Source organism: Dermochelys coriacea, chromosome 1 (assembly GCF_009764565.3).
Source record: "Dermochelys coriacea isolate rDerCor1 chromosome 1, rDerCor1.pri.v4, whole genome shotgun sequence".
Taxonomy (NCBI): Eukaryota; Metazoa; Chordata; order Testudines; family Dermochelyidae; genus Dermochelys; species Dermochelys coriacea.
The window spans coordinates 190,997,700-191,012,095 of record NC_050068.2 but is presented as its reverse complement, the minus strand read 5'-3'; the positions used below and the strand labels follow the sequence as shown (position 1 = coordinate 191,012,095).

Sequence of the window (14,396 nt, the reverse complement as noted above, 5' to 3'; positions counted from 1 at the left end):
AAGCAGGGATTGTGATTGTTGCTCATTTTGTAGATCACTGTGATATTTAAATACTGGCAAGCAGCAAGGTTATGAAGTCCCTCTCATCAGTATTTAGCATTATTTTAAAAACAGTCACGAGTTGTGGTCTAGTGCAATGCACTGAGGTATTAGTGAGCTGTTGATTTTTATCTCTGTCTTACAAGAACACTTCTGCGCTCATTTCTCCTTGGTATGATACTGCCATTCTTCTATGACAATTGTATACCAGTGACACCCTCCACTCCCCGGATGGGGCATAAACATTTTGTAGAGAAAAAAAGACTTAAAGTAACAATACTTGGCATTGTCTCTATTCAGCTGGAGTCCACATTACATCTCCCACAGTAACAAACCAACCAAAGAATTAAATATTGCAACGCTAGTAAGGCTGGAGGTTTGAAGGAATGAATAGCAAGTTCTTAAGGTAACATTTTAAATAATACTCTGGCTCGATAATACCAGCTGGCATGGAAGTAGAATCTGTTCTGAGCACCCTCAGCTCTCAGTGGCATCAGTGAGAGTTGAGGAAGCTGAACATTGTGCAGGACTAGGCTCAGCAGGCTTAAATCTCAGAGTACTTAAAACATTAATAAAATAAACTTCACAACTCTGAGGTAGATAAATAATCCAACCATTTTAGAAATGTAGAGACACAAAGGCATGGAGAGCTTAAGTGAGTTGCCTGAGATGACACAAGGTGAATCAATAGGAGAACTGTAAAGACACCAAGAGTTATGACTCTCAGTGCCCTGTCGTAACCATTAGACACTTCACCCCTCCTTCCTTTCCAAAATTAGCAAAACAGGGAGGTTAGTAGCTTGATTTTGGAGATGCCTTGCATCCACAGATCCTATTGAAATCAACATCTCTGAAAATCAGACAAGATGTTCAGTGCACTTGCAACAGTTTATGCCACCACTGACTTCACTGGAGTGGTTCCTGGTTATGCTAATAGTGTTCTTGTATATAATAATTTCTCATACAGAAAAAAATACTGTCATGTAAATAGCTGCACATCTTATCTACTTTTTCTCAAACTTTATGCAGGTCACCTGATTTTTCATGTTAAAACACATAAGATTCAATTTAAAAATATATATTTTTGTTCTTAATTAAGAAGTATTTTAATTGCATATTTAAAAACCTACTGGTCTGCCCTGATACACACCAGCTGAAGATCTGGCTGGATGTTTGTTTATATTACATTTAATAAGTTAGTCAGGTTGATTTTATAAATCAACATGCTGTCTTAGTATACTACAGTATATTTACCACCCATCTAATCAAATCTTTGAAGTGATTTCGTTATGTGAGTCAATAGTCTCTATAATCTGACATATTATTTTATTATAATCCAGTAATTCCTTGCAAAAAGATTTAGGCCACAAACATCTAATTCACATTTTTATTTGTCTTTGTCCTTACATTTTATGTTCTAGGAAAAGAATTTTCTCCCTCTAGATTTCTAGCATGATGGATCATGTTGTGACACATGACGTCTAGTTGTATCAATCATTTTCCTCTTCCATGCCTTTGTGCCATGCATTGTGCCTGTTGCAGCCTAATAAGGTCTAGCTGAATTAATTGTTTGCCCTGTATTGAAGTATGTGGAAATGAGATTGCATGTTTTTGCTCTTCCTCTGGGCCTTAGGAAAAATGAGCTGAATATCTCATGACTCTTTTTTCCAGTGAGCAAAATATTTATTTTAAAAAAGTAATACATGTGGGGGCAGGTGGGGTGGGAAGTGGTGTATTTCTAGATACAGATAAAGATGTTCTGGGGGAAAAATCTCTTTGAAGGCTGTTTCTAGGGAGAAAATGCTCTGTCTTCAAATTTGAGTTAAGTTCTTGATAACCTAAATCTTTGAGAAACAAAATTATCTCTGTGTTCCTATGCAGTGGAAGCCAGACTGAGATTTTCCGCCCTCCAATATGAATCCCATTAGACAACAGATGACTCCACATAGCAAAGGGCAAGATGTTTTACAAGGACAATCCATATCCCCCAGGTTTTTTTCTTTGACTGTTTTCTATCCGTGCACTTTTCCTTCTTACTTCCCACCATTTAACAGAGAAAGAGAAATTGGCTGGGTTTATAATGAGTGGGGATAACCTGGTTAGTCAAGTGAAGGTACATAAGGCTTTCTGATCCCTTTCCACCAGAGATGTAACATGCAGTAGACTTCTCAGTCTCTGCCCCTCCCAGCACAAAGTGATGGGGGATGTACAAGATTATACAGTACAAAGTTGATCAATAAGCTCAGCACAAAATTATCTACTGTTTCAGAATGACAGGTCTGGAGCATACCTTTTGCCTTCTTGAATTTATCACTCTATAAATATTTGCCAGTGTTAGCAAAATGTGTAGGATGCATGTGAAAGTAGTGTGTCTGGTGTTTCTGTTTTGGGGGAGGGAGAAGTGGAAGCAGGGACAAAAGGAACTAGGAGTTAGATGAAAACCTCTATTGCATTCAATTTGTGCATTCAACATGCTGCAGATGATAACCTGGCTGCTACTGCTTAATACTGTGCTTTTCAACACCTCACTCCCCTTTGGAAGAATTCCTCCTTCTCCCCCAGATGGATACTATTAGCTGATTTGGTTGCTATTTTTATGTCTAAATTGCAGACTTTCTCCTGCTCTGTAATTTGTTTGTTCATTCTAACTTGGTTAATGCCATGCTAACTTGGGAATAGTATTCTATAAATGAATGCTATGTACACTAATGGTTAGGATGGGGGAAACTTCAAACATGTCATTTTTATTTGTGTTGAGGTAAAGAGGCCAACTCAGACAGCATATCCACACATGCAGATATCAAACATGTGTCTGAAAGGAATGCAGTTGAGCTGCTTGGACATGCAATCAAGTTAACTCCTCAACTGTGAGGTGTAGTTTAAAGCGAGTGTGTTATAACCATAGGCCGTTTTACCTAATGATAGCCATAAAATCATAAAATGCCCTGGAAAATCCAATGTGCTAGGGGTGAGTAGCTTATCCTCCCCCACATATCTGTCATACCTGTATGCTTCCCTTGTTTATGTCTTGCCCTGAAAGACCATTTCTTCAAATAATAATACCTAGCTTGGGTGGGGTGCAACCAGGCTAGTTGCTGGTGTCCCCTGTGGCCAGTTTCTAGTGCGATTAAAAGGATAAAATGAACAGCTCCCAGAGGTAAAAGACCTGGGATTTTGCTGATGGACCTGAAGCTCAGGGGATCGGGTGAGACATTGTGGTCCTTGTGGGCCGAGGTTGCCATCATTCTGCACCCTCTGTCCCCTCCTTGTATGAAACTATGATGTTTCATACTCAAGTGTGGTAATTGCTGGCTACTGAGAATTTTTTAATGGCAACCATGGTAGGTACCATCTGAAATAAGTGGGGTGCTATGCTGCTCATTAGTCTGATAGAAGTGAGTTTGTGAAGAATGGCAGTTGGAACTGGGAAGGAGACCGCCAGGACCTAAATGCTTAGTCAGGATGATTGGTGGATTTGCTTTGCTGATGCCACAGCTCCCTGGAGCTCCAGGTACGGAAGAGGGACAGCTGATGTTTCCTCCTTGGCCTGGTGGATCAACACTTTATGGCAAGGGAGCAGATGCTGCAAGCATCTGAGTACAGACCTGGTCCTTATGCTGCAATGATGCCAGCAGAGTTAATACTGGAGTGGCATGGGAAAGTGTCGTACGGTGGTGGACGAAATAAGGCACCCCTTCCCAGAAACCCACTACACCTACTTTTGTGTAGATTAAAGTAAAAAAATAATAGCAAGTAACCTCTACGGTTTGATTGGAAATGTGTACTTACCAGAGGTGCCTTCCCTGGCATCATGCTCCATTGCCAAGTGGTCCTGTGAGGGGGTGGGCTCCAGGATTAAAAACAGTATTTGGCTGTCGGAGAGAATGGATCCTCCACTTGCCTGCCTCACACTCTCCTCCTCTTCCTCATCAACAATGTCCTCCTCGTTGTTGCTCAAGGTCACCTGGGGCTCCTGGGAGGTATCTATGGAGTGTTTTGGGGGAGTGGTGGGGTCTCCACCAAGAATGGCATGCAGCTTCTCATAAAAGTGGCATGTCTGTGGGGCAGAACCAAAATGACTGTTTGCCTTCCTTGTCTTCTGGTACGCTTGCTGAAGCTCCTTTCTTTTCACGTGGAGCTTCTGCATGTCCCTGGTGTAGCCCTTCTCACCCATGTCCCACGCAATCTTGGCATAGATGTCAGTATTTCTTCTGCTGGATCGGAGCTCTGCCTCCACAGACTGTTCTCCCCACACAGCAATAAGTTCCACCACTTCCTGTGTACTCCAAGCTGGAGCGCGTCTTCGACCTTGAGTCTCCATGATCAGCTTTGCTGGTGAGCTCTTCATGCTGATCAAACAGGAAATAAAAATTCAAAAGTTCCCAAGGCTTTACCAGGAGAGCAGCTATTTTCTGTGTACCTGGCTGACGTGCAGTGGAGTTGAAAGCGCTCTCCACAGCGGTCACAGCGGAGCACTGTGGGATACCTCCTGGAGGCCAATTCATTCAAATTACACAACGCAGTGTCTACACTATCCCCATGTCGGCCCGTAGATGTTGAATCAAGCGCTACGCCTCTCACAGAGGTGGAGTACAGAAGTCAACTTTACAGGCCACTTAGGTCAGCGGAAAGGACTTGGTAGCGTAAACACATACCATATTAGTTCAATTTAATGTGGTTTATTTAATCCTAAATTTGTAGTGTAGCCCAGGCCTTAGAAAAAATGAAGTAAGTCAGAATGTAATTTTCTTTAAAAATGGGTATGTAATTGTAACCAAAGTACTTTTGTTTTCACAGACTGGAGAATAACTCATTCGCTATGGAATAATACAATTTCGAAAATATATTTATATCCTTATAATGATGTATTGTTTTTGTCTATTTCTGAGATCATACATCCATCTTTTCCCACCCCTTTTTTCCCCTGTGTGGTACCTTTAAAAAACATTTTAATTGCTTTATTTTCTTAGTAATGGCCATAATTAAATAGCAAGTCATGAAGGATGACAAAATTAATACAGATAGCTCTACTTAACAGATTTATAGATAATTTCAGGGTTTCCCCCCCTCCTAATCCCATTCCTCTCCTTTCTCTGAGCACCAATGCCCACACCATCTGGTCCAGGGAACAGTGACAACCCTTCAGGCTTAAAAACAGAAGAACCCTACAACATAACTGACTAGATTGTTACAGTGGTTATTTCTTTTTGAAAGTTACATCATACTGAGCTGTTAAAACTCCCTTGTATATAGAATGAGATTTCTTCCTTTTGTCATTGTCAATAGTTTTTATATTGAAAGCAAAAATCCCTAATTGTAAATGATAAATATTAGAGATGCATGGATCCCTGTTGTTGTGTATTAATATGTCTCATTGACTAGGGCTAATCTTAAGACTGTCAATGATTCTTTGTCATTAATGTGTGTTGGCTCATCTGTCCTGGTTCACGTTAATAAATAAATGTGTAGTTTGTGGAGCCATGTGATCAGTTATTTCACTTGACTAGAGTCTACAAGTAAAACTTGCTTTTGTTTTTGCAAAATAGCAGTATCAGGGAATAATGGGCTTTATTGGATCTATTTTAGAGCTTAAAAAAGCCCTCATTTAATTAACTAGATACTTTACATTTCAAAGGTATTCCAAAATAAAATCTGCACTCTTCTACAGAAGGTTAAAAGAAAAAGGATAACCCTGATGATAGCTATCCAGTGGCAGTCATCTTTAAGAAGTTTTCTTGAAGTTAAAGCACCGTGGTTTAAAAAAATCTAATATTTTACTTAATATAATTCTGGAAAATACTCCATTAGTGCAAGATGATTTGGAGAATCAATCTGATCAGAAGGCAGAAAGGGTAAAGCCCTTAATCAGCATTTATTATTTATTTTTGTATGCTGAGAAAAGTATATATGGGAAAATGTAAGCTTTTAATCAAAGATTTAAATATTCACATCTCACCTGTGTTGTTAGATGCATTGAGACAAATTTCAGGCATATAAGGGGAAAACCTTGCATTGTATGCTGCAGATAGAACAGCTCAATTTCCTCCCTTCTCTCCCTTCCCCCCCGCCCTCTCGCTGTAATGAATTTGGACAGAGATCCATCCATTGCTTAGTTTTGCCAATTGTTTTAAAAGTTCTACCTCCTCTGTACTTACAATGTTTTAATATAAACAAGCTGATCCTTTCATCTCTTTCATGTAGTAAACCATCTGGCCACCTGAGCAAATCAACCACTTCAGGAGGCCCCCAAATAAACACATCTTTTAGTAGAGAGTAACTGTGGTTAAAGGGACAGAGGCAAATGAAACTCATTCTTCTTCATTTTGTCTTCTTTTATAGTTAATCTGCTGGATTCAAAAGCAATTCAAGGGGAGCTGGGCTGGATCTCCTACCCATCACATGGGGTGAGTTCACTAGACTGTGAAATGGGAAAGTGCTGCTACAGATCAATGTGCTATTTAACTACTGTTTCCTCTTCAGACAACGCTATGCTTGGGGCCCTTTGGAGTTTCAAAAATAGTCTATTCTAAATTTGAAATTAGGGTTTGTGCTGTATTAGTATGTTACCTTTTCATTAGAACATACATCATACTGCATGTAATCCCCATGGTGAGGTCACCCTTAATGGGAAGAATTAAAGAGGTGGGGCTTCCCCATTTTATGCAAATTGTCTTTAAATCTTCCTCCCTGTGTAATGTGTATTTCTAATATGTAGTGTGGAACTATTCTTCTTAGTGATGCTTTTAGATGAAATTAGAACTGACATGGAAATGTGTAGACCAATTTTCAGTAGATGTCACAAATGTCTATTTTATTGTTTGTTTTTTGTTTTTGGGGGTTTTTTTTGCTGACTTGTGGTAAAGGTGCTGTTCTCTCTGTGGTAAAAGTTAGGCAAATATCTGGATACATTTCTTGTGTGTTTTCTTGTGTATTTTCTAATATTGTCTAGAATAAATTCAACTGGATCTCTTATTTGTAACTCTGAAATTGTCTAGTGTTAGGATTCTTATACTTCTAGCTTTTAAACTTTTTGAAGCAAAAGAGACACATATACATTTTGTTTGAGTTTTTTTAAATACTTGATTTATGGTTTACCAAACATTTACCTCTTTATTTGTTATTACAATTACTGAAGGAGCGGTCAGCCATTTGATAGCTGAAACTTTATGATTTCTCAGTAGGTAAAAGAAACTCCAGTACTCCTGTTTCACAGTGGAGGATGGTTCACTTGAGTACATTTTTAAAAAGATTCTTTGCACAGTCAATTTTAAAATCCCAAGTAATGAAGCTTTCTCACTGTCCAGTGGGAAAGTAACCCACAGCTTAATATATGTCTCAGTTAGAAAGATTCCCCATTATATTCAGTCTAAATATTCCTTTCTTAATTTAGTTCCATTATGCCTCATTGTGTCATGCTCCTGGGTACCATACTAAATTATTCTTCTCCATTCTTGGTGTTCACCCCATCCCTTTCCAGCTGTAAATTAGAAGAACAATGTACAAAAAAAGAGCCATTTGGAAATCTAATACTCTTTTCATTGCTGTTCGAGTAATTGAATGTGACAGTAAAGCACCTGGGGCCAAATTCTATCCTTGGATTTGGTGGAGTCTTTATTTGGCGTTGCACACATGCATCTGAGAGCTCTGTTTGGCACATGGCAGATGAAACAATGCAATATGTTTGAATTGGGGCAGAGCTCTTTGTTCCTTTTCCTTCCAGATTATTGGTAGTTTTGATTAAAAACGTTACTTAAATAGTCATTTAGCTTCTTGTTCATGGAGATATTAGACTATAGATTGAAGGTACTTCCATCTCCTATTTTACCAGAGGTGCTCCATATTATCCATACTTCAAGGATCACTCATCTTTATCTGAATGCATCCAATGAAGTGAGCTGTAGCTCACGAAAGCTTATGCTCAAATTTGTTAGTCTCTAAGGTGCCACAAGTACTCCTTTTCTTTTTGCAAATACAGACTAACACGGCTGCTGCTCTGAAACCTGTCATCTTTATCGCCTTTTTTCCTGCCACACCTTGAGTTTGACCGAATGCCCAATCTTCTAGAGTATCCAAAGCATCACTATCCTGTGATTCACCAGCTTGTTTGGAGGAGGCAGTGGTATGATTTGAGTCAGGATTCTGGCATGTCTGTGGGTGTAAGATGACTCACATGACTAACATGGGAGTGAGAAGTTATTAGTGTGTGAAGTCTCAGATTTCAAGGTTCTGTTGGGCAGTTAAAATATTAATAAAAAAATCTTGCCAAAACTGCTCATTTGTCAACTTTATTCTGTGCATCTGTTTTGTTTTATGGATATTCCCTGTCATCACTCAGCGTTCTCTGTGGGAGCCGCTGGGCGCTGAGCACTCCTAAAAAGCAGGCCAATGGCCACTTCTTTAGGTATCTAAATGGGAACTGCTGAGTGCTGAGCTAGAAAATCTGACCTCAGGCCTCCCTATAAATAATGCAGTGTTAATTGTACTTCAGTGTGTGTTATTCTGCACTTTCCCCTATCTGAATTTGTTTGAAATCCATTGAATTATGACATGGTACATACATAAATGAAATGATGGGTACACAGAATAGTTAGTTTTCAAACCATCCGTACTGGCAGGAGAAATTTTTTTAAATCAGATTTTTCATTTCCCAGGATGATGATCCGTTTTTAACTGCTCAGTAAAATGAGTTTTCAATAGGAGCTGCTCGGTTCTGAATGCTTCTGAAAACCTGGCCAATACATTTAGATGCCTAGATGGTAGTGTACTATTTTAAATATCTGCCGCCAATTATGTGTTCTGATCATCATGTCAAAATCTGGCCCCTGGTCTTAATGCAAGCCTGGGAATTGTGAACGCCATAGCTCTGCTTCTAGTTCTGTGAGTGACTCCTTCAGTAGCTTTGGGCAAGTCATCTTAGTCTACTTCTCCAGCTGTACATTGGAAATAGCAACATTTGTTTCTCTCCCTCACAGGACTGAATTAGTTAATGTTTATGAAGTGCTCTGTGAATAGCCAGTGCCCTGGAAATGCTAAATAATATTGTTTGTATGATCACAATGCCTTAAAATAATAGTTTAAAATGTTTATACAAAGAAAATCTCTGTGTGTCCAGACGGGACCATGAGTAAGTGTTTGGATTCTACTATTCCTCTTCCTACCCATCCCACTCCAGAATGAAAAGTTTCCAATGGTTATTGTCAGACTGTTCAATAAGCAACTTTTGGTGAGTTGGGTGTACATGACAGAACTTCCCAGCTATTTTCTAGCTCATCAGTTTCTAGTCTCCATTTTGTATTTTTTTGTATTTTTTTTCCAAAGCCTCATTTGGTTCTTTTGGCAGCCGCTCTGCTCTACTCTGCTTCTCTATTGATCTCCCTGCAGCTGTGCCTCTCCTGCCTTGGAGGCCTAAAGCAGCAAGAGGCAAAGCAGCTGGCAGAGGAATGATACAGGGCATCATGATGGCTGTAAGAAAAACAGACTTGCTAGATTACTCTACCAGGACTCTCGTATCCCATAGAGCAATTTTTTTAGCCTTTGCAAGTCAGTGTTGGTTTGGGTAAGTCTACCTAAGCTTTTCCTGTATGTATGGTTCCTACCTACCATAGTATCCCTGGGGAACAAAACTGTACAATACATATAGAATTGTACTGATGTGCTTCTAAAATAATGAGATTCTTAGGTTGAAATCACAGAATAGTAAATTCACTTATATCATATCACACATATCACACTTGGTGTGATTGTGGTACAGAAGCTGGCCCCAAACCGTGTTCCTTTACATGCTGTGATATTTTAAGCTTAACAATTTAAATATACATTTTAAAAAATAGAAATAGAAAAAGAAAGTACTATGAATTGTGCCTTAAAAGTGATGTAATAATAGGAAAGTTAAATGGGAGTGGAAACGTAAAACATCCTTTTCATAGTCCTTTATTTATACTGGTTTAATTAAACCCTGTAAATACAGCTGCATCTGTCTTCCAGTTAACTAAAATATGAACTTAAACTTCAGTGGAAAAAACATTATAATAAAGATGTCACATCGTACTGAAGCATTGCTAATAGCGAGGTAGTGATTTACAAGGTAAAGCTAATAGAGCTACACTTGAGGCTGTGATTCACAAATGAGGATGCTGGTATTGTGCCAGCTCTTTTCCAAGATCCAGCAGTATTCCCATCAGAAGCCATAAATGTCAAGATGCTGAGGAGGGTTACTTATATAAATAACCCTCCATCCAGGGATTTATCAAAAGGTATCTAATAGAGATTTTTCAGGTTAATCATTTTACCCGATTCTAGAAAATAACTTGAAGTGATTGTCATGCTCAGTATTCTGTGGTACATCTCATTCTAAAATCTGATTTTATTTGGGGTTATATAACAGAAGCATTGAGAAATTGCTGAATATTTATGTTAAGATTTATAGCTCATTGGTATTCAGAGATCTGTGTGTCCCACATAACTCCCTGATGGTAGTGTTTTAGACCCCTGGTTAATAATATGGCCCTGTAAGAATGTGATCATTCCTTGAGCCATCCCACACACCCGTAATCTTGGCAGCAGTGACACCGATCTGGTCAAACTCATTCAGACCAGTTCAAGATAAAACCTTGGCCCATCCAGACGGCAAAGCAACTGCTTTAAAAAATAGAATAGCTGGGTTTGCTTATATTTGAATGTGATTGGCATCAGCCACAAAGCCTGTATCCTGCGCTGCTACCACGAGCACCTGCATGTGCAACCTTTTTGTACTGTCAGTCAAATACCCGTTCCATTTCTATAGATTTCATTAAACGGGGAAAAAGGAAGAGCTACTTAGTCTTTACAGAGTATATTATTGATATGCTGATTAAGCATAACACAACTGATCATTAACTGCAATTCACATAAATTACAGCAGCACAGATGTGGGGGGTTGGGAAGATAAAAAAGCAAGTAACTTTTAATAATATACAATACAAATGTGATGGATAATTCATGCAGGACAAAAAGAGTAGAGTCCAAATCCCATTCTGCATATTCATGTGAGTGGTCATATTGGTTTCAGGGTGATTTTTTGCATAAATAAGGTGATTAGGATTTGGCCCTAGGTTGGTGTTCTTTGGTTTGGTAAAATTAATCTCAGAAACCTTCATGTACCCGCCTCAAGACATAATATGAATATAAAAGGTACTACATGTACTACAGTATCATTAGGGCATGGCCTAATCTTTAAATGTTACCATTAATGTTTTTTGGCTGTGAAAATGTATTTGTTTTCTCTATGGTTCACAGAAAAAAAAAGATAAAACCAGTTCATGTAATTTCTTTCTGTTACTAACCATAAAAAATAAACACTCCTTGCATATAAGGTTAATATGCCTTACCTATTTGTGGATACATTTGTCTTGAATGTAATCACAGTTAACAAATAATAGCCAAAATTTTCAAACTTCGGGTGCCTATTAAATCTATAGATAGCATTTATGATCCCTGACCCCTGCAGCTTCACGTTGACTTTACTGGGGGCTGTGGTTGCCAGGACCGGCTCTAGGCACTAGGAAAGCGAGCACGTTCTTGGGGCAGCACAATTTCAGGGGCGGCATTCTGGTCACCTTTTTTTGGGGGGGGGGGCTTGAGCAGTTGTGCTCTCAGAGCTTGGGGCAGCAAAAAACCTAGAGCCGGCCCTGGTGGTTGCTCAATACTGCTGAAATTCAGGGGACTTATTGAGGTCCCTAATTATAGATTAGGGGACTTACTATAAACACTTGAACATTTTGGCTTGTGTGCCCATTTATCCCTTGCCCTCACACTCATGGGCATTTGGAAGAGAGAACTTACAGATCCCAATTAGGGAGCCTGTGGCAGGGAGAGAAGAACAGCATTTCCCACTCCTGCAAAATTTGGGTTGCCCAACTAGGGCTAGATCTTGCATCATTACAGTCAGTGAGATCTTTTCCATTGACTTGAATAGGAGCAGGATCAACCCTTAATGAGAATGAGGAAAATGGCTTATTTCAGATTTTTCAAAAGGCTGAAAATAGTCTGTCATATTGGAATCTGGTCCCACATCCCTTTGTTCTGTGTCTTGCAGGAATTTATATGGACTGCCCCCGTCATTGTTATCTTGGCACACCTCACAATCTGTGATGTATTTATCTTCACAACACCCTGATGAGGGAGAGAAGGGCTAGTATCTCCATCTTACAGATGGGGAAATGAGACACAGAGAAGCTAACTGAGTTGCCAAGGTCACATTAGGAATCTATGGTGGAGCAGAGACTTGAACCCAGGTTTCCCAAGTCCTGGGCAAATGCCTTAACTTCAGGGAGGTTAAGGAATAAACTAACAGGCTCCCAACAGGAAAAATATTCAAAGACACAAATTCAGTGCTGGGCCCTTTATTCATGCTAGTAGTTCCCTTTTCTTCACTGACTTAGACCCATGAAGTCCCACTGAGGCCCTGATTCATGAAAGCCCTTGAGCATGTGCTTAACTCTACCCTTGTTCAGCATTGATTCTATCCACTGATTTCAGTGGGACTTTTTAAAACACATGCTTCAAATTAAGCACATGCTTAATCAAGTTTTGCTGAAGTTGGGCCAGAATAAGGAAGGTCTGTGTGTGCTTTTCCTGAGACCTTTTCCTTTTAAAAGGATGCTGTAAAAAGACTCCCTGCCCCCCTTTCCTCTTGGGAAAAAACAATATTTCCATCACACCAGAATGCTAACTTTGAAATGACAGCCCCCAGCTAAACTTGTTCTGTTTCCTGTCTTTAGCTGACATACTTGGCACGTGACACCATCTTCAATTTCTGGTCTTTTTCATGGGATTTTAGAGAGAGAGAGAGGACGAAGAAGAAGAATCTGTGTAAAATATGCCTTTGGTTGTCATTCCTGACTAGATGTGGAGGAAGGAGATCTTTGTGATTGTATTTGCCTTTAGCAAAAGAAGTCCTTGGTGGGTGGTTTGATCAATTGGTAAAAAGCCAATTGATCAAACAACCCGCAGGGAAAGGACATCCACCAAGATACATTTTTCTGCCAATACTGGCATCAAAGAAGCAGAGTACTCTAGCCACTGTGAGATCCTTGGTACCCAAGGGAGTTCTGAGAGCTTGGATACAGCATGGATCCAGATTGGGTCCTTGTCTTTGATAGCAGTCTCTCAGATGAAAAAGGACAAGCTTCATCTGCATTTTTATTTATTTATTTTCATATTGCAATGTAAATATTTTTATATTAATTATGAAAAAGCTATTGCAGAGATGGGTCATTTCACAGTAGATCAAGGATTGGGGGAGCAGGTGATTGTGTGAAAACCTTTAGAACTATCATATGATCCCACGGAGGAGATTAATTTTAATCTTCTAGGTCTAAGTTGCTAGGCATTTAAAGTTGACTGATACCTTGGTCTCAGATTTTTGGCCTTGGACAGGTAACTTATCCTCTCACTTTTCCCCCTGTGTACTTGTGTCAGGAGATAGTACTTACACAACTCAGCTGGGTGTTGTGTGCTTTTTTATGAAACATTAGTAAAGTACTTCAAAAATTAAATAACTAATCATGAATGCTAAATATTGCGTAAGACAAAAAATTAAAATAGAAAATATCTACTTTATTGTTAAATACTTAAGCCTACTTCAGAATGGAAACAGGATGTGTTTTACTGTCTAAAATAGTGTGTCTGCTTATTCTCTAGAGGTTATTGAGCTCTTATTAGAATTATGCATTTGTTTTTAGATTCTCAATGTTGTGCATGAATTCTGGTTTCCTAACAAGTTTATACGTTGTATACTGTCATTTTAGCTTTCAGTGCTTGTGGATGATATCTGAAATGCAGACAGAGTATTTTGACAACTGGTTGTCAGAAAATACCATCTGGGATTCTGTCTTTGTGAATCACACACTATAACTGTTCCTTCATATGCTGAATAGTTGATTGAGGGAAATCAACTTTTTTGACATATGTGTTATATGATTCTTGGTCACTTGGAAATGTGCTGTTTGGGATATATCTTAAATATAGCATTTTCACCTTTGGGCTGATCTGATTAAATTTGAGAGCAGTGTTACAATTCATACCCTACATATTTTTTCTTCATTTCCTTGAAACTATGTATAAATGTGTGTGTGAAGTCTCATTCCTTTGGATTGAAACTTCATTTTCAATATTAAGGCAGATTTTAGTGTTTCTCACCCTTAAAGTGAAGAATTTTTCTTTGTATTTCCATGAAGCTTTTAAAATTTCTCTCAGTATTTTAAACTAAAATGTCATTCATTTAAATTGTCACAGCCATGAGTCAGATTGTGAAGATGAAATTTTTGTGTCAGTGTTTTCTTCATTTTATTTAATGATAGCTGAAGTCAAACAGTCAT

The 14,396-nt window shown here is 38.9% G+C and overlaps 1 protein-coding gene across 1 annotated transcript in view; it reads left to right on the top strand.

Annotated features, from left to right (window-relative positions):
• The window catches only part of EPHA3 (EPH receptor A3), a 686,746-nt gene that overhangs the window by 390,014 nt on the left and 282,336 nt on the right, over positions 1-14,396 (top strand). The window contains 1 exon segment of the mRNA XM_043510261.1: positions 6,379-6,443. Coding sequence (XP_043366196.1) covers positions 6,379-6,443 — 65 coding nt within the window.